General features: G+C 35.4%; 2 protein-coding genes across 2 annotated transcripts; one reads left to right on the top strand and one right to left on the bottom strand.

The window, feature by feature from the left end:
* Positions 1 to 1,168: 1,168 nt before the first annotated feature.
* On the top strand, positions 1,169 to 3,878 carry RabX6 (RAS oncogene family member RabX6). Its single transcript, XM_043428573.1, has 3 exons — positions 1,169 to 1,806; positions 2,367 to 2,611; positions 2,844 to 3,878. The coding sequence occupies exons 1-3, from the start codon at positions 1,627 to 1,629 to the stop codon at positions 3,040 to 3,042; spliced, it is 624 nt and encodes a 207-aa protein (XP_043284508.1). The 5' UTR covers positions 1,169 to 1,626; the 3' UTR covers positions 3,043 to 3,878.
* Nfs1 (Nfs1 cysteine desulfurase) lies at positions 3,128 to 6,412 on the bottom strand. Its single transcript, XM_043428572.1, has 9 exons — positions 5,877 to 6,412; positions 5,702 to 5,781; positions 5,372 to 5,488; positions 5,105 to 5,242; positions 4,815 to 5,020; positions 4,379 to 4,658; positions 3,948 to 4,219; positions 3,499 to 3,588; positions 3,128 to 3,378 (listed from the first exon to the last, which is right to left on the bottom strand). Exons 1-9 carry the CDS (start codon positions 5,980 to 5,982, stop codon positions 3,315 to 3,317), a joined length of 1,353 nt encoding a protein of 450 aa, XP_043284507.1. The 5' UTR covers positions 5,983 to 6,412; the 3' UTR covers positions 3,128 to 3,314.
* Positions 6,413 to 14,143: the final 7,731 nt, after the last annotated feature.

Below are 14,143 nucleotides of genomic sequence, written 5' to 3'. Positions count from 1 at the left end.
AAAAATGTCAGGTCACCGAAACTTTAAGAATGAAATAATAAATTAACTACCATTATCGCTCACGATGAGTCGTTGAATACTAGGTTCGGTACGACATCGGCAACATCGCTCTATCAGCTGTTTATATATATGTATATATCGACGTATATCGTGTTTAGTTGTGACACGTGCTTACATTAGTGTATCGGTACTGTACAGGCGTGTATACTTTCTCGGTATAATTAATAGAAAAATGTTTTTTGTTCATATTTATACAAATATTGTGATAACAAAAATATTTGTAATCACAAATAATGAGGTAACCTCAAATTCAAATAAATTGTTGGTTATTTGTATCAAGTCATATGTGAGTGACAAGCCATCAGTTTACCGTTGGCAAGGTAGATATATCTCTCCACCAACAACAAAGTTGCCAAATCAAAAAGTTAACTAGTCAAATTTTTACTAATAATTATATTTTTTTTTATATAATTGATAATTACAACGGACTAATTGATTTGTTATGTTAATTTTTAAATCTATAAATTTTGAGAGAATATAACAGCAGCAATCCCTTATCATGACAAAAAATACAATCATGGAATATAGTAAACAGTATAGTGTGGTTGCTAGTACGATAGCGATATAGCAGAACAACGTACGATTCGATTTCTGGTTTCTCAGCTTTCGTTGCTGTGAGAGCAAATCGTTGTTGAAATCCTTTCCATCTGAACAATCATTTCAAAACGAAAAGATTTACGATCCACGTGTAAGACGACGCGCAAAAGAAACTTGGTTTAAGTAAAAAAATATTACAGATACTGCGACGTGTGGCGATGGATACGTGTCTTAGTCTAATAATCATAATATAAAAGTGGGTTAAAGTAACGTATTAGAACTATTTATATAAGGAACCAAGGAAAAGCCTTATTTTAATACTTTTCAACGCATAGGGATTGTTATAAATGTAAATTAAAAATGGGTTCGTCAATATACGTGTTCATATTTTTTATCGACTAGCAGTTATTGTTTATCATATAACTTATTCATTAAATTATTATCAATTCATTAAATTATTATAAAATGCTATAATATGGGAATTCGCAAATTCGCGCTTTTTTGCACAGAAATTAGCGCACTCTGGTGACGAATTATGCATTCGTCACAAATTCAAGTTCGCCCTTACGTGATCGCGAAAATTGTTTTGTTTTTTCTACCGCCAAGTATTTTGCCGCATCACTATATGTATCTCGCTAAACAGGATTTCTAATATCTCTTATTATGAGGACTTTAAATAATGACGCGAAATAAACATGATCTCATAAAACACTAGTCGTAACGTTAATGGTTAAATCGTTAAGCCTATAGAATTCAATGAGTCTTTCGTAATCGCGTTGTAACTCGATTAGATGCAACTACTGCGTGGGTCTGTCAAGACTTTTTTATGTATATATATACAGTGAAAAGTGAGCGGAGGCCCTTCTTCATGTGTGTCCGAAAATCCACCATGTAATTTTTTACATTTTTTTAATTTCGTGTGCTGCATACTCTATTAGTGACTTGCCAAAAGACGGGGTGCTTCGCCAAATGTTTTCCCTGTTCTAATCATGTACCATATAATTTGAAAGATACTTTTTTAATACGAAAATGGCAACTGTTAAAGTTACCGAACAAAAGGTTATTTTGTGCGGCGAATACGGTGTCGGAAAAACGTCAATTTTCAGACGTTTCGCCAATAATACTTTCATCGCTAACAGCGACAGAAAATCAACTCTTGGACTTGACAACATTGACAAGGAATATGTCGTCGATGACAAGCGAATTCGCGTAAGTTTCTTTGTCTTCTTTTCCTTTTTTATCCTTGATAATTTAGGTTAAGAATACGTAAATGATTCGAGACTGTTTGGTGTTCTTAACTTTTAGATGGCTAAGATTTAAGAGTTAAAATGTCCCTTGAAAAGTGCCCAAATCAGTGTCTGATATGACGTTTCGATTATATACAAAATTCATATCATAAGGCGAGCCGATATCGGTTTTCCGGTCCTCTAGAGGTTAAAATAATCGAATTTTGAGGTTGAACTGTCAAATTAATGTTTAACCACTTGAAATTGGCAATGAACATTACAGTAGTCATTATCTCATGATTTTTTGCTTCAACTACTATTTATCAAATTCTATCATATCATCTGAATCCTCCATTCTAAGGTTAATGCTAGTTGTTATATTAAAATTACAGAGGAACTTTGTAATTTACGTTTCATTCATCTTTTCCTGTATATTGTTGTGTTCTTATTTTTATCAAATGTAAAAAAATATTAAAATTATAAAAAAACAAGTTTTCTTTAATCTTACAGAAATTTTTTATTGAATGTTTTCTTCTAATTCAGTTACAATTATGGGACACCGGGGGTATGGAAAGAGTAGCATCTGTAACATCGAGTTACTACAAATTTGCTGAAGCAGCTATTTTAGTATTTGCACTTGACAATTCTACATCCTTTCATCTACTGTCTCAGCATCTTTTGGACATTGTGACGTACGCTGAGAACGCAAAGATATTTCTTTGTGGCAATAAAAGCGATGCTGATAATAACACACCTCAAGTAACAGATGCAGAAATGGAACAATTCTGGTAAAAAGACTTGTATATTTTTTCTAATTCTCTAAGAAGTATCGAGGAGTGATGTTAATTTTTTCTCATTTCCCATGTTTGTAATTAATTTATGAATGTGTTAGGGATGTCACCTTTTTTCTTTTTCCACCACAATGCATTGATCGAGATAGTAAAAGATGCATTATGTAAAAGCAAACGTCTCAGGTTTTGAAAAGCATCTTTAGTATAATGACTATTTTCTCGTTGATAGTGAACAATGCCATAATCTAATATCAGCAACATACAAAACTTCGTGCAAAACTGGTGAAGGAATAAATGAAATGTTTGAAGACATTGCCCAGCATTTGGTAGAAGCGAATAGATCAAGAATGGGACTGCATGATATGGACGAAGAACGTTTCAAGATATCCTACATTGACGAAGCAGCGGATCCAGCATGTATGTGCTGAAATTGGAGCAGCTCACTATTGTGACCAACAGTTTTTGGAATTTTATATTTATCGATGGAAGGAGAGAAATAATCAACAAAGAACCGAATTTTCATGAATGATTTATTCTTACAAAGATGGAATATGTCTTCTTTAACTGAAAAGCTAAGCAGCAATGTCGATCTCATCGTTGATCGTCTAAAATATACTTTGTAGTTTGCAACAACAGTTGAAAAACCATTGAACTACAAATTTTCCGCAAATTTGATCTCGTAGAAAAAAACGAATACACCCTAGTGTTGAGTCCATTTGATCGTTTTAATGTCGATTCCATCCTCGACCATCTCCCAGAGAGGACTATGACAGAAAAATAATCATTTTTTTATATGTCTTGAGGATTTTGAAGTTCAGAGTTCCTGCGCATTGACAAAACTCTATTTAGCTTTCTACGACTCCTCGACTGTACAATTTTCTTACCTCATTTCACGAAGACGTTTTACATGATGAATTGTATTTCGGGCTGTGTAATCGATTTCTTCGAGTGTCGTAAAACGTCCGATTCCAAATCTGCGATAGATTAATTGATATTCGATGTAATATTTTTGTTCCCAAAGGATTGTTTACGTTCTGAATAATATTGCTACGATAATTTTTATATGCTGTCTATTCTTGTCGAATTGAATACCGCTTTAAATGGTAAAAATGAAATTTATCGATTACTAATTTTGCACTAAAAATTGTAATTAATATTGCGTAGGAAAAACGTTTCTGAATCATGTCTAGGTATTTTTATTTTCAAGCTGAATCGTTCGAACTCGACTTCAAATTGCCATAATAAAAAAAAAAAAACTTCCTAACTCTTCTGAATTACACGTTTTCGTCTATCAATATTAACGAAAATTCATTATCGTAGTTATTCGTCGAACCTTATACTGGAATGAGCCAAATCCTCGGATGCTCCTATCGCTCTAAGAACGTAACTTGGCTCAAGGCTTGCACTCGTACAAGCGGAACCACTGCTGAGAGCAATGTCCTTCAACGCCATCAATAATGATTCGCCCTCGACGTAAGCGAACGAAAAATTCACGCAACCGGGATACCAAGAATGAGGATCGCCATTTCGCACAATGTCTGTTAGATTCGTCTCCAACTTTGCTATCAGGTGATTCGATAGGAAACTTATGTGTTTGCAGTCGTACTGAATTATGAAAGAAACAAATTATCAAATGAAATTAAATAATTACAGAAATTTTTAAATTATCACATGATTCAAAATCCAAAATGATTTTAGAATGAAGAAGAACTGAGTTCCAACTTTTCTCAATATTTTCTGATGCATTTTTGTTCAAATACTTACATCCATCTCTCGACCAGCGATTTCACAAGCTTCCCCGAGTCCAACAGCAAGAGGAGATGGTACAGTTCCACTTCGCATTCCTCTTTCTTGTCCACCGCCACTTTGAATAGCTTCAACACGTACTCTCGGCCTTCTACGAACGTAAAGTGCCCCCACGCCTTTAGGACCATACAATTTGTGGCCGCTTATTGACATCAAGTCTATATTTGATTTATTAACGTCTATCTCCATTTTTCCAATCGCCTGAGCTGCGTCCGTGTGGAAAAATATTTTCTTCTTTCTATAGGAACGAAAATTATATCAGAGTGTTTGGTTTGTATACAAGCACTTATTCATTTGAGGAATATAAACATTTTGATATTATTTTTCAATTTTTTCAATACTGTTGTATGTATTAAAAAAATGAAAATTTGACAAATTTATCACTTGGTCTAACCTGCACAGGGCACCAATTTCTTCTATCGGCTGTTTAACGCCAATTTCGTTGTTGACTGCCATTATTGAAACTAAAGATGTGTTCGGACTCATTGCAGCTTCAAGTTGCTCCAAATCTACGAGGCCATTTGGCATGACCGGAAGATAAGTGATCTCAAAACCTTCAGCTTGTAGTGCTCTGCATGAATCCAAAACACACTTGTGTTCCTACAGGGTTTGTGTAAAATTATAAAATTTGGTCATGTCATTTCATACGTAAATTTTTTCAGTAATGCAACATGTCATTCTTACTGTTTGAGTTGTGATTATGTGTTTTTTGTTCATTTTATAAAACCTCGCCACTCCTTTAACGGCTATATTATTGGATTCCGTTGCTCCGGATGTAAAAATAATTTCCTTCTTGTCTGCTCCAATCAAGTTTGCGATTTGCTACAAGTAAGTGAGCATAATTTTCATAGCTAATATAAACTCGTATGAAGTTTGAGTCACTTTTTTTTATTGAGCTGTTAATGAACATTGAAAAATTCACAAAAAAATTGATAAGAAATCAGTCTAAACCTTGCGGGCATGTTCGACAGCTGCCTCTGACTCCCAACCATACATATGTGTTCTGGAATGAGGGTTTCCATGAAAAGTTGTCATGTACGGCAACATTTTATCGACCACTCTTGGATCCTGAAAAATGAAGCGATTCTCAAATTATTTGCGATTCTACCAACTTTAGTATTTGGTACAAGAAATTCATGCTTTCTACATTTTTATTCCATTTGATATTATCCAATCTGTTTAGAAACTACAAATCAATAAAGTTTTCAAATTTTTAAAGCTTTGCGTAGAAATGTATAGAAGTTGTTTGAGAAAAAACTGTCTTATAATTTATTAATTTACCATTGGTGTGGTGGCTTGGGCATCGAGATACAAAGACCGTCCTTCACTCGGTCCTCTTTTGTATTCATCGGTGATAGGGGCTATTGATTCGAGTAGAAAATAATGATAAAAGTTAATAAATTCCAATGAACATAACCTAGAAACTAAGCAGGTAGTGTTTATGTATCCAAATTACATTCATATTCCAAAGCTTCTGACAGTTGTCGAGTGCATCTTAGAAGTGGTGTACAGTCTTTCACGCGTTGTATTGTAGAAACCAAATTTTTCGCTGGCCGAAACATTGTCGTGAATTACTGATTGAGCGATTTTTCTTGTTCTTGAGCTATTCGTCATTAACTGTTGCGTATTTTTCACGTGATTAAGTCTGTTCTTTTTCCTCTCTTTAATTTTCTCCGATATTATATTTCGTAAGCTATCGCAACAACCGGACGTAACAATCTACCCTCGCTGCTTCGGTGTTGCGAGTTGCGAACCACTAAATAAGAAATAAGAAGTTAAGAAGTGTGCGGTTGCACCGGAGTGCACGATACATCACAAGCGTGGAAACAAACAGCTGATTTTTTCATATCTTTTTGGCTGTATTCCGAAATGAAACTTTGCAGCCGTCAACGTTGCTGTTAGGTTCACTGAAATCTACTGATATTGGAACACGCGCACGCAGCGTTCCAAGAGAGACAACGTGGGTGCACAGTTGTCTCTGTCCGAGTACAGCCTATCAAAAAAATAATGATTTTTTATTATACACTAAATGTGACTAAATGTAAAGCAACCATACAGATCAGGAAACGATTTTATATTTAGACTGTACAATAACAAAATGCGCGTGCGCAACCACATGTAAAGATCGGAGAGACAAAGAGAGGTTGACCTAAGAATGTCTCGCTGTATGTACTCTGCATATATGCTAGTCAAATGAGTGCTAAATTTCCAAAACGCTTTTAGACCAACTATAAAGTACCGATTAAACCATTAAACGCAATGTTAGTGAATTACAGCATATCTTATTAACATGTAAAAATATTAAAAACTAGTTTTACAAAACCATCAACTGATAAGTGCAAATTTCCACGATGACACATTTTCACTGGTATTTTTCAAAGAATTATCTGCGTTTTTTCACCGATTTTATTGCAACAAGTCTCATTTCGTTCCTCAACTGATCCTCAACGAATCCACCATGTAGTTTCTTTTTTAACTTAATCGTTTCACTGTTTCAGCTAATTGTTCATTAAGCGAAAAAAACTTTTTCATTAGTAATTTCTGAAGGAACGAATTCGAAGAAAAATTCACGTCGTGAATTCGCAAAGGATCAGTTGAGGTACAAAATGAGACTTGGTGCAATAAAATCGGTTTACAGATAACTCTTTGAAAAATACCTGTGAAAATGTGTCATCATGGAAATTTGTATTTATACTATCATTTTTAATATTTTTTCACTTTAATAAAACATGCTTTAATGCATATCTATTAACAGTCAATTTAATCCGTACACGTTAAACTTTGTTAAAAAGCGTTTTGAAGATTTAGCCTAGAAGATTCGACTAGCATGCGGTACAGGAGTTAATTTAAACTCCCTAAAATGATTATGGAGCAAGTGCAATAGTACTCCGATTACTGACAAAATGACTCGTTCAAAGGTTTTTGTTTTTAAGAACAATTTTTTTCAGAACTCTGATCCAATTTTTCGTTCGAAAATCTCCCGAGCCGATTGCAGCGCCTCTCTTGTGTCGATATTTGAGATTCTTCAAATGGTTCCGCAAGATGGCACTGCTAATCAAACAAATAAAGTACCTGTCACTACTTTTTTCTTCGTACGCTTGAAAAGAAGATGCGAAAAGTTTTCTCTCAGTATTTATGAATTTTCACACGAAAAAATGAAAGCAACGTTATATGACTGCTTGAAAAGAAAATGATTCTATTAGTTTGTAAATACAAAAATTTGGCAATAACTGTGTTCATGGATTAACAGACACTGCACAAAATAGGGGAAATTTATGAAGAAAGTTGGAAGGTTAGTTCAAAAAAATAAGAAAAAAGTTCTTTTATATTTAGTTCATTAAAGTCATTTCAAACGATCTTTTGTACGCTTTTGGTTATTGAAAACACAGGAATTCCAATAATTTCAATAAGATTCAAGGCAAAATTTTCACCTACGATCAAAAAATCGTAAGTAAAAAAATTTGATATTCTGTTTCGCGAGCTTGGGTATACAAAAATCGATGAAGCTATTAATTCAAAGAGCTTGGAATTCGAACTTTGGACTGCGATTTTTGATCAGCTGAGTCGAAATGCCACTAGGAAAGGAAAGAAAAATTTTAATCCAGCGTGCACTTTTGGCGGGGCTGATCGGTTTGATCTCGGGTGGCATAGCGGTTGGTTATGGAAATTTTTATCGTCAGGTTAGTCGTTAATTCTTTGTAAAAAAAAAAGCTGCATTCGACGCTTATCAGAGGGTAACGAGTTTGTAAACTTTGAAAGATATCTCAGTACACGCAATCGGTGGCTTATCGTCAATCCCAAGAAGCACGAAAAGATTACAACCCCAACATAATGAAGAGAAACCAGCGCCTCGTAGAACGAAATCGAGACGAATCTTTATCGGGTTCTAAAAAAGCTCGATAGAAAAATCGACGTTAATTTTTTGTGAATAAAATTGATTTGTTACGTTTTATATCGAAACAAAGATTTTCCCCTCATTCCAGCACATCGCGTTCGGTTTTCAATCGAGTTTCTAAACAATTAAGAAAAAAATACACATCAAAAATGGTCGAAGGTAAAACGTCGTACTTCAAAGTTTCAAAATTCTCATAATTAATGTTGATTAAGGGGTCACCCCGTGTGGCAGCCGAATTTTTCGAGGTTTCTTCGCGATTTTTTCACGTCGAGGAATAAAAACAGACTTTTGAAACTCGAAGGGTTTACTTATTGGTATTTCAACTCTACAATAGAATTTTTGAACTCTCACATATCTCGAGTAAGTTCGGTGTAAAACTACTCCACAGGAACCCACATGTTTCCCCACGGTCTCCACGATTCCGGGGGATTGCTTTATCCGAGATGAAAAAATCAATGAGGGTTTTTATTTGTAAAGCAGCGGTTACCGTCAGAACTAAACTCATACAGAAATATTGAAAATTGAAAAATCTCCGGGCTTCGAAAGACTAAATGTCAATTTTCAAAAACGTTTCAAGGCCCGAAAATCCTTCAATTTTTAATATTCCTGTATAATTCAAATTTCGAAAACCTAACTTTCTTTCCCTCGCCACAAAAATCTAACAAAATTTTTTTTTTTTTTTTTTTTTTTTTTTTTTTTTCCCAACACCTTTTCAAAGTCAAATGAGAATTCTTGTTGCCACGTTCTTCCAGTGCATCGCAGTCATTTTTCAGAACAGACTCAGAATGAAACGCCACATCTGTACATTTTTCCAGTCGAAAAAGGAATCGTTGAACACGAAAGAAGTTTAATACGAATGAAATGCGGCTGGTTATGCAGCTCACGAATAAACGATAATGCGAAGATCTATATTACACATGTCCGAGTTAGAATAAGAGATTGTGCATTACGGATATACCGAGTACATGCTGTACACGCATTTGCAGAAGTAACAGTTTTCTGCTGGTAATGAGCGCGTGCACGTAAAGCTGTGCTCGCGAGCAGCGAGAATAAGAAGTTGCAAACTAAATGAACAATGACGAGGCACGTTCGGTAGTAAAGATTTTAAACGCATATACGTTGGTATAATTCATACGTGGTACATGAGAGCATTGCAGATGTTACTCGCTGCATATTTTGTAACGTTACATAGCGAGAGTGCATGCATGTAAAGCTGATTAAAACGTACTCAAGTTGATATTCATAGATTGAAGACATTGTCCTTCCGTCATGAGCCTTTAAAAGTGTCTTTCACGACGAAAAAACCAGTCGTAGATTAACTGGGAAGATTTTAATGGCTTCTGGCTTGTTAATTCATGCGTTTGGAATTATGAGGAGAGTTGGCTTGAGCTTTACGACTTTAAAGCGATAATTAACTAGGGGATACTAGTGCATTTTTTAATGCAATTTTTATCCTCGTGTATTCTGGGAAAATCACTAACGTTACATATCTCAGGATCGACTGGACGGATTTACTTGCAACAAAGACCAATGGAAGGGGAAAAATCGAAAAAAAATCATCACCAATATTCAGGTTCTTTCATAAAATAGTTTGTTTGTGAGGGCCGTTTGAAAATTCTGTGACGTCATAAAACCGGCATATTCGCGTATATAAGAGTAGCGGCAGGGCTCGCGCTGGCTTTTCTTTTGCGCTGCAGTTTTTACTTTTAATACTTGCGGCGTCGAGCCGCTACCGCGTCTCTTGATAGGATTCAACATTAGGGATAACCAAATTGTAGAACTGTCGGTATATTTCGAAACTTTCACAGTTGTAATAGCAGATTCGAGAAATATAAGTAATTCGAAGTTATTATTTCCGATCGACTATTTAGTAGATTACGTGTTTAACCGAATATCCCTTCTTCTTTGAATTCGTATTTACTCGAAAATATGTATTTCGATAGTTTTCATTTCGAATGGAATTTTAACAGAGCATACGAATGTCAAAAGTTCATGTTTTCGAACTCAAAATGGAGAGTAATTGTTTTGTGGACAGACCAGAATACAGAGTAGCAACCAATCGAGAGTTAATTTTTCGAACCTGTGAATATAGAAATCTTGAATATATAAAATGGCGATGTTTGAAGTTGGAGTAAGTGAGTGAGTGGTTGGGGAAGCGTGTGTGTATTTTGAGCTCCGCTGCATTTCTTCATTTCGATCGCTCGACTTTCTACCGTTTCGCCATATCGACCGTTCGACTTTTTGGTCTTTCAGCATTTCAACCTCAGTAATATTTGCTCTTTCGTTATTATATTTTCCAAATTGTGAATATTCACAGTATTGCTGATTGTAAGAATTTATTAATCGAAAGAGTGGTAGTCGAGTTTTTGGAAAAACGATATTTTAGTCGTCGTTCCATGGGCGATTGTTACATTCTGTTTCCGCGATGTAAACGTGCTTCGAGCCTTGAAGTTTCTACATTATTTATTTTCGACATTCAAAGCTCTAGTCGAATTGATCCGTCTCCATATTATTATCATTCAAAGTGTATAAACTCGAGATTTTAGCTGTTCGAAATTTGAGTAATTGCAACATTGTATCCCCAGCCGTATTCTGATTTACCCTTTTTTCGACATTCGATTATAAAATTTGTCTCAAAACATTTATTTCTTGTAAAGTTATGAGTAGGGGAAGCTCCGCCGGGGTTATGAAAGCCCATGTTAGTAACGATCCGATCGAAAAAAGCTTAGTGCCAAGCTGATTTGCAATAATTCCTAAATACAAAATCTCGCTCGGTTTATAACTTCGACGTTGATTAAAATGAAATTTGAATACTAAACTTCGCATGTGCCATTTAGCCCCATATTTTTGTTCGATACGTGTTAAATACGATCATGGAATGGGTGTAATAATAAGAAACGCTTAATGTCTGGTAAAAGGCCTTGAGTTTCACTTTCGACATATCCTGGAGAGCCCCCATACGAGCCTTCACCCACATGCTCGTCCTTCTATCGTTTTGTTTGGACGTCGGTTCGTCTGCGTTATCACGAGGTAAGATCTCAAAGCTCGGGCATGCAAGACCGTCCGATTCAACGTCCTGTGGAACAATCAACGAGTACTTTTTATCGTTCGCGCAGTGAAGACGAGAGTCCTCAAGCGAAAGTAGTTACCATTTCTGTTCCATGGTTCTTTCTTCATTTCGACCTTGGTACCGAAGGCTCCAAGAAGTGACCGAGGTCCAGGGGTTTTTCGTCCAAATGGTTGAAACGTCCTCGAGGCTTCGAGAATCTTGATGCTTTTTGTTTTTTTTTTTTTCAAATCTTTGAAGAATTAAATGCCCGGCTAGTGTGTGTGACATCGAGGCCTTCGCCTCAATGCGACACCTCGCATGTGATGAAAAACTGCGTGCCGCACTGGTCTACCCTTTTTCCCCCGAAACGGATGTGCCTCCGAACGGAATATCATTTCTTCACTCTTTTTATTAAAATAACGTTCTGAATTTGAAACACTTTCATTCACTTGTGATGAAATTTATCGTCGAATCAACTTTTCCTGGTAAACGTTGATTTTTCAAGAATATTTTACGTTCAATAAAGCTTTATCCTCGTTGGTTTCTACATTATTGCGTCAGAATTATGTGATGAGGAAAATTGAGGCTTCGAAATTTTTTTTTTATGAACAATCCGATATATAAAGGCCAATCTGATATTTTCTTTTTTCTCGAAAGACTTGATTTCAGCGGATCTGATGACATTTTAATAGGAATACAAAGTTGTTGAAACAGATGTAAAATCAAATTTTTTTTAAGAGCCCATTCAATGAGCAGTACATTTAAGGTAGTTCGTGCACGAAACGATTTTCTTAAGTTAAGAGTCGCGCGACTCTGTGGTCGAATGACTATTTATTAATCGTCGAAATAAAATAGGTTATAAGAAAGGTTTTCTCTATTGAATAAATCTTGGGGCAATTTAAACTGGATTCGTCTAAATTTATACAAGATCAACATTTTTAACGTTGCCAAGTATATCGAGCCACTTCATGGCAGTCGATCTCCTTCCATTTTCTGAGTTTTCATCGAGATTATTTTAAAAATTCTCTTCGAATTAGTCGATGCCCCTATATTTTTATGGTCACATTAGAATCTTTATAATATATAATCTATGAGGAGCAATTTTATTATAAACTATATCTAATCAATAAGGAAATGAATTCTGCAATCATAGTGTTGGCGGGATGGGTTTCTCATACGATGCCGTGTTGTATTTCTATTTTTGATCGTAAATTTCTTGATATAATCTTCGGTAACCTATTAAATCCTTTAGCCATATGAAAGTTTATCACGTAAAAATGATATAATTTAAAAATCACGAGTTCGTCTAATATCGATTGTCGCGCGACTCCTACCTTAAGAAAGTCTTGAAATTTACTCAGGATCTAATTAAAGGGCTCGTCTTATTGGTTATTGAGATAAACGTGGTTATGAAGAAAAATACACAGGGTTATAGAAACTATGCTTGAAAAATCGTCCATCTTTTCATATAACGAATGAACGCTTCGTACAAAGTTTATGAAAAAGTACACAATAACGATGTAGTATATAATGAAGGTCTGGAAAAAAATTCGAGACGATCGTCTTACTAGTAATAAAGATACACTACGTTAAAGATTGAACTAAATTTGTAATGAGCAATCGCATAACCTCACATTCGGCATTTTGTTTGCGCTCTCCAATGCGATTTTTTACATGAACTATAGTAACTATAGTAATGTAAAAAATAAACTATAGTATTTTCGCCAGGGACGAATGAAATTTCGGGTTCGGTCAGTGATGCGGATCCCCGATTAATTAAGGCCTCGTAATTTCATTCGCCAAAAGATAAGTTGAATAAATGCATTTACAATTTCGAATTAATAACTCTGACATTAATTTAAAGTGATAATATCTTTAATTAGGGAGTAAAAATCGACCTAATTTAGACACCCATATAAAATACGATCCTTTGGGCAGGATCTACCTTAAATCTGTATTATTTACTGATGAGTGGAGCAACTTTTTGAATTGTTGTAATTATTCTCGGAATGCAACGCGATGAGTTGAGGAAACGGTGGATCGAAACCTGAATTTGTCTCTCCTTTTGCTCCATAAAGAGAGGAAAAAAAACATTCAAAGTTTTTATTAGCATTTAAATGCTAACGAGCTGCACTTAAATACTTCATGATCTCTGTATATACAAAACATTGAGGCTGCTGCTACTGCATAGCCCGCGGTATTCTCGATCACCAGTTTTTCCTGATGGTAATGCAGCGCTCGGGGAAAAAACAAACGTTCGCGTGGTTCATCGCGCGAGCGTGAAATCGCGATATGATCGGCTTTCCTGCAAAAGTTATTAAGCCACGACCGAGGAATTTCCATCGGTCTCACGAGTGTCAATTTTGACGCATAAAAAGTTACATTTTTTGGTTTCGGTTGAATCCACAATTTCACTATTTTTTAACGAACTTTTTAAAATGGGTAATTAGATTTTAGATACCTGAAAAATGTCTCTTCTCAAACATTAAAAAATCCATTATTCTCACTGATCGGTAGGAAACAAAGAAGCTATTGAAAATTTATTGCAACCGCGGAAAGTTCAATATGCCCGTCTCGCTCATTGCATAATCGATTAACCGGATGCACGTCATTGGACCGCCTATTCCTTCGATGAAGATTCGACGATTTACGAAAAATAAAGACCGAAGATTTGTGCTCTTGGATTGCAGTTTTGGGAAAACCTTTCGTAACGAGTGCTGTAACGAGCGCTGACTTTTTACCATTCGTGCGTAAACCTAATAGAGAAAGTTGTTCATCT

The sequence above is a fragment of the Venturia canescens genome, chromosome 9, assembly GCF_019457755.1.
Source record: "Venturia canescens isolate UGA chromosome 9, ASM1945775v1, whole genome shotgun sequence".
NCBI classification, from domain to species: domain Eukaryota; kingdom Metazoa; phylum Arthropoda; class Insecta; order Hymenoptera; family Ichneumonidae; genus Venturia; species Venturia canescens.
The sequence above is the reverse complement of the archived record's forward strand: the minus strand, read 5'-3'. Positions and strand labels throughout refer to the sequence as shown.

What these genes read in the sequence shown, in the direction of transcription:
- RabX6 (XM_043428573.1), top strand. Translation starts at nt 1,627, where the DNA reads ATGGCAACTGTTAAAGTTACCGAACAAAAGGTTATTTTGTGCGGCGAA. An exon ending in TCGATGACAAGCGAATTCGC is followed by an intron (nt 1,807 to 2,366) that starts GTAAGTTTCTTT and finishes CTTCTAATTCAG; the next exon opens with TTACAATTATGGGACACCGG. An exon ending in GCAGAAATGGAACAATTCTG is followed by an intron (nt 2,612 to 2,843) that starts GTAAAAAGACTT and finishes TCTCGTTGATAG; the next exon opens with TGAACAATGCCATAATCTAA.
- Nfs1 (XM_043428572.1), bottom strand. Translation starts at nt 5,982, where the DNA reads ATGTTTCGGCCAGCGAAAAATTTGGTTTCTACAATACAACGCGTGAAA. An exon ending in CCCAAGCCACCACACCAATG is followed by an intron (nt 5,489 to 5,701) that starts GTAAATTAATAA and finishes TTCATTTTTCAG; the next exon opens with GATCCAAGAGTGGTCGATAA. An exon ending in ACATAATCACAACTCAAACA is followed by an intron (nt 5,021 to 5,104) that starts GTAAGAATGACA and finishes CAAACCCTGTAG; the next exon opens with GAACACAAGTGTGTTTTGGA.